Source organism: Lagenorhynchus albirostris, chromosome 4, assembly GCF_949774975.1.
Source record: "Lagenorhynchus albirostris chromosome 4, mLagAlb1.1, whole genome shotgun sequence".
In the NCBI taxonomy this organism is placed as follows: Eukaryota; Metazoa; Chordata; class Mammalia; order Artiodactyla; family Delphinidae; genus Lagenorhynchus; species Lagenorhynchus albirostris.
The window spans coordinates 86,161,825-86,166,731 of record NC_083098.1 but is presented as its reverse complement, the minus strand read 5'-3'; the positions used below and the strand labels follow the sequence as shown (position 1 = coordinate 86,166,731).

Genomic DNA, 4,907 nt, shown 5'->3' with positions numbered 1-4,907 from the left:
AGCCCCTTCGCGGGCGGAGACTGTGGGTGGCGGAGTGGGGGAGCTTCGAAGCCGCGGAGCATAGCGCAGCCACAGGGGTGCGGAGGGCAAGAGGAGAGATTCCCGCACGGAGGATCGGTGCCGACCGGCACTCACCCGAGAGGCTTGTCTGCTCACCCGCCGGGGCGGGAGGGGCTGGGAGCTGACGCTCGGGCTTCGTTCGGAGCGCAGGGAGAGGACTGGGGTTGGCGGCTTGAACATAGCCTGAAGGGGGTTAGTGAGCCAAGGCTGGCCGGGAGGGAGTCCGGGGAAAAGTCTGGAGCTGCCGAAGAGGCAAGAGACTTTTTCTTCCCTCTTTGTTTCCTGGTGCGTGAGGAGAGGGGATTAAGAGCTCTGCTTAAAGGAGCTCCAGAGACGGGCGGGAGCCGCGGCTAACAGCGCGGACCCCAGACACGGGCAGGAGACGCTAAGGCTGCTGCTGCCGCCACCAAGAAGCCTGTGTGAGAGCACAGGTCACTATCCACAGCCCCCTTCCGGGGAGCCTGTGCAGCCCGCCACTGCCAGGGTCCCGGGATCCAGGGACAACTTCCCCGGGAGAACGCACGGCGCGCCTCAGGCTGGTGCACGTCACAGCGGCCTCTGCCGCCGCAAGCCCGCCTGACATTCCGTGCCCCTCCCTCCCCCCGGCCTGAGTGAGCCAGAGCCCCCGAATCAGCGGCTCCTTTAACCCCGTCCTGTCAAAGCGAAGAACAGACGCCCTCAGGCGACCTACACTCAGAGGCGGGGCCAAATCCAAAGCTGAACCCCGGGAGCTGTGAGAACAAAGAAGAGAAAGGAAAATCCCTCCCAGGAGCCTCAGGAGCAGCGGATTAAATCTCAATCAACTTGATGTACCCTGCATCTGTGGAATACCTGAATAGACAACGAATCATCCCAAATTGAGGAGGTGGACTTTGGGAGCAAGATATATTATTTTTTCCCCTTTTCCTCTTTTTGTGAGTGTGTATGTGTATGCTTCTGTGTGTGATTTTGTCTGTATAGCTTTGCTTTCACTATTTGTCCTAGGATTCTGTCCGTCCGTTCTTTTTTTCTTTTTTTTCTTTTTAGAATTTTTTTCATAATAATTATTTTTATTTTATTTTATCCTCTTTCTTTTACAAAATTCTATTTATTTTCAATAATGAAATCAACACAACAAAGAGGAATTAATCCTCTAATTTTTAAATCTAACACTATTCTTAGCACAAAACTATCCTCAATAAATAAAAACACATTACTAGTAACCAAGTAAGACTTTTCCCAAGACTCTCTAAATTTTTGTGTTTTAAACAAAACTGGATGGTAGATAAAGAAACACATGGTAGAGACTTAACTGACACAGACTTGAAGAAAAGAACAGCCAATGAACAGGCTCCCCAAATATAAGTTGGCAAAAGGAATATGGGGTTTTCAAAGCAGCCCAGAAATCAGAGTTCACTGGGGGATGCAAGGGTTTGGGACAGTCCATGTTCAAAGGCCTTGTAATTAAATCTTTCCACATTCCTAGATTCTTGATTTGGAATCTATCATAATCTAGAGAAGCTTCTGCCAAAGGATAGGAGGCTCTTTATTTATGCTTTCTGAAACAACCCATCTAACTTTCTGCCTTTGACTTTGTCACTAGCTCCTCTCACCAATACAGCAGGGATTCCATTCCAGAAAGCGGTTATTACTATGTAAACCAACCTCTCTGTTTTTGATTTTCCTTTTACAAACACATTGATACTGCCAGGAACAGCTCTAAATATGTCCAATTTCTTTTATTTTCAACCTCCAACTTTGCTTGGCTACAAAATCTAGGACTCACAGAGCAACAATAGCATTGGTCAAAAGATGAGTGTCAGTTCCAATGTAAAAATCTTTGAAGTTCAATAGTCACAAAAAAAATTTTTAATGCCTTATGTGCCAAACCTTTTTTTTTCATTATCTTGCCAATTATTTCTTTCGGAATTCAATCCTCCGAGCTACATTCTGAGCACCAAATTTTTTGACCAGTGCATCTCGGGTACCCTCATCACCTTTTTGCAAATCTAAGTCATCCTGTCGGGACCAAATGGGATACCCATCAGCCCTCTGACCAGACTCTAAAAAGGAGGAAGTAGCCTCCAGCTCACCACTATTTTTTAGGAAGGCCTGTGTAACTGTTGACAGATCCAAGTTAAACTTTTCCATTAACTGCCGGATGATCTTAATGGCAGCTCCCAGCTCTGGTGCGGAAACTTTTTCTTCTTCTTCTTCCTCATCAGGCTGTGTTTCTGAGTCTTCCTCAGGTGTGGGTGGATCATCATCACACATTGTTATATGTATTTCAAAATCAGGGCTCTCATCCACCACAATCTCTTCAAACTCCCGGGTGGCTTCTACAAGCATCTTTTTGACTGCTTCTTCATTCTCCTTGATCTCTTCCTTTTCAAATTCTTCTTCAGGCAAGTCTGGAGTTCTCTTATTCTGTGGTTCCCCGCTATCAGCATCCTCGGGGTCTTGCTCAGTTTTCCGCTTGAGTTTCTGGGAGGAGGGGCTCACTGGGGCCTCCCCCAACAGGTACTTATGCTCCTGGCCCCGCAGGCGCTTGAGGTAGCGGTCCTTCATGGACTGCCACGAGTGCTGGGTGAGCGAGCTCTTCTCCATCGCTTTCCACAAGGCGTTGCCGGTGACGGAGCTGGGCGAGCGGGCATGTTCCTTCACGTACGTCAAGATGGCCACGTCGTCCGCGTCCGTAAAGACGGTCCGCCCCGCGTGCGGCTGCAGCTCGGGCTCCGTGGCGGCGGCGCCCCCAGCCTGAGCCCCGGGCTTCGTCTCTGGGGCCTGCTCGGCCCCTAGAGCCGGGCCCAACCGGTAGGCCTCCAGCTCGAGCCTCTCGTTGCGCTCCACGCAGTCCAGGATGTACTGCGTGGAAATGAAGTCGCCCGAGGCCTCGGCCGCCGCCTCCCCGGGCTGAGCCAGCCGCACGGCCCCGGGCTCCTGCACGCGACACAAGGTGCCGCCGCCGTGCAGGATGAGCGTCGAGAGCCGGCGCTTCGCCGGGCTGGGACGCACGTAGAAGGACATGGAGTTGCCATCCTCCCTCACGAACAGAGTCGAGGAATGGGTTGGCCCATTGGGGTCTTTGCCCAAATCCATCGCCTCAGCCATAGCTCACGCCGAGCACCAGAAGAAGGTGCAGTCTTGCCAGCGCACGGCGTACAGAGCCCCAGTGCCTGAGGTGACGCTCCAGACGCTACTGCCGCCGCCCCACAACCCCGTACTACGCTTGCGCTGCAGTTGCACAGAGCAGTGCCCGCCCCCTTTCCCCGGAAGAGGCGGGGCTTCTGAGCGTGACCTGGAAATTGCCGTGCGACCCTCGTCCTCTTTAGGTCCGGCCCTCTGGGAAGGTGGCTGAGGTGCAGGGACCTGAAGTTAAAGTGGACGACTGCGAGCCGAAACTGAGCAAAAAGTAAGTGTCGCAGCAGGTCATTAAAACCTTTGCTGTCGGAGAGTCTGAACTAGAAGGCGCCTCGAGGCTCCGGCCGAGGCGGCTGTGCCTGGGACCTTCCTGCTGGTTCTCGTGGGTATGAACATGCTGGGACGTAGTCGCTGCGCCCCGAAACTCCCTCTTTCTTTCTTTCTATTTTTTCTCCCTTTTATTCTGAGCCGTGTGGATGAAAGGCTCTTGGTGCTCCAGCCAGGCGTCAGGGCTGTGCCTCTGAGGTGGGAGAGACAACTTCAGGACACTGGTCCCCAAGAGACCTCCCAGCTCCACGTAATATCAAACGGCGAAAATCTCCCAGAGATCTCCATCTCAACACCAGCATCGAGCTCCACTCAACGACCAGAAAGCTACAGTGCTGGACACCCTATGCCAAACAACTAGCAAGACAGGAACACAGCCCCACCCATTAGCAGAGAGGCTGCCTGAAATCATAATAAGTCCACAGACACCCCAAAACACACCACCAGACGTGAGAGGCCCACCAGAAAGACAAGATCCAGCCTCATCCACCAGAACACAGGCACTAGTCCCCTCCACCAGGAAGCCTACACAACCCACTGAACAAACCTTAGCCACTGGAGACAGACACCAAAAACAACGGGAACTACGAACCTGCGGACTGCGAAAAGGAGACCCCAAACACAGTAAGATAAGCAAAATGAGAAGACAGAAAAGCACACAGCAGGTGAAAGAGCAAGGTGAAGATATCCTCCAAGTCAGCATGGAGGTTACTGAGAACTCTTGTGAAAGAACGTTAAGGAAATGATGGGGGGATACTAGAGTGTAGAGGATGAAGAAGTGGAAATTATTGTGGAGAGTTCTCTTCTCAGAAGCCTGGCTGAGAGAGAAGAGGGAGGGAGTGGTAGTGGGACCTTGGGAGCCAAGAGAAGGTTTTTATGGAATGGAATTAATTGTATGGGACAACTGGAAAATAGACAGAAATGAAGAAGTGAAGAAGGGCATAACTAATGTCACAAGGTCCAGAGGAGACCCCTGATAGAAGCATAGGGGTTGTTAGCCTTGAATAAAAGGCAGACACCTCATGCTTTAAAATTGAAGGGAAGAGGCCAAAGAAACACACCAAGATGAATATATTTGCAGTTGAGAAAGAAAGTCAAGGAGATTCACATTGATGGAGGCAAAACCATCCTTTGACAATGGAAGGAGTGGGAATGATGCAAGGGCTTTGAGGAGACCATGGTCAGAGCCATCAGGACAGGTGTCCGAGTCATGTACCACACTAGGCACCATATATGAACTTATTCCAGAATGTGAAGGCAAGAGATTCTGGCCTCCTGATCAACTCTTGGAAAAGTAGGGGAGAGCCTCATGCATATAAGCCCACACGGCAGACAAGGCCATGCACACACTTGGAAGAGTACACATGCACACTGTCATTGGTGCTCACACTCACATACGT

General features: G+C 51.3%; 1 protein-coding gene across 1 annotated transcript; it reads right to left on the bottom strand.

Moving 5' to 3' along the window:
• Window positions 1–1,214: 1,214 nt before the first annotated feature.
• Window positions 1,215–3,150, bottom strand: LOC132519380 (telomeric repeat-binding factor 2-interacting protein 1-like). The gene has a single exon (XM_060147316.1). It carries the CDS (start codon window positions 3,148–3,150, stop codon window positions 1,954–1,956), a length of 1,197 nt encoding a protein of 398 aa, XP_060003299.1. The 3' UTR covers window positions 1,215–1,953.
• Window positions 3,151–4,907: the final 1,757 nt, after the last annotated feature.

Bases quoted from the DNA above. Each gene is read 5' to 3' on its own strand.
- LOC132519380 (XM_060147316.1), bottom strand. From the start codon at position 3,150: ATGGCTGAGGCGATGGATTTGGGCAAAGACCCCAATGGGCCAACCCAT.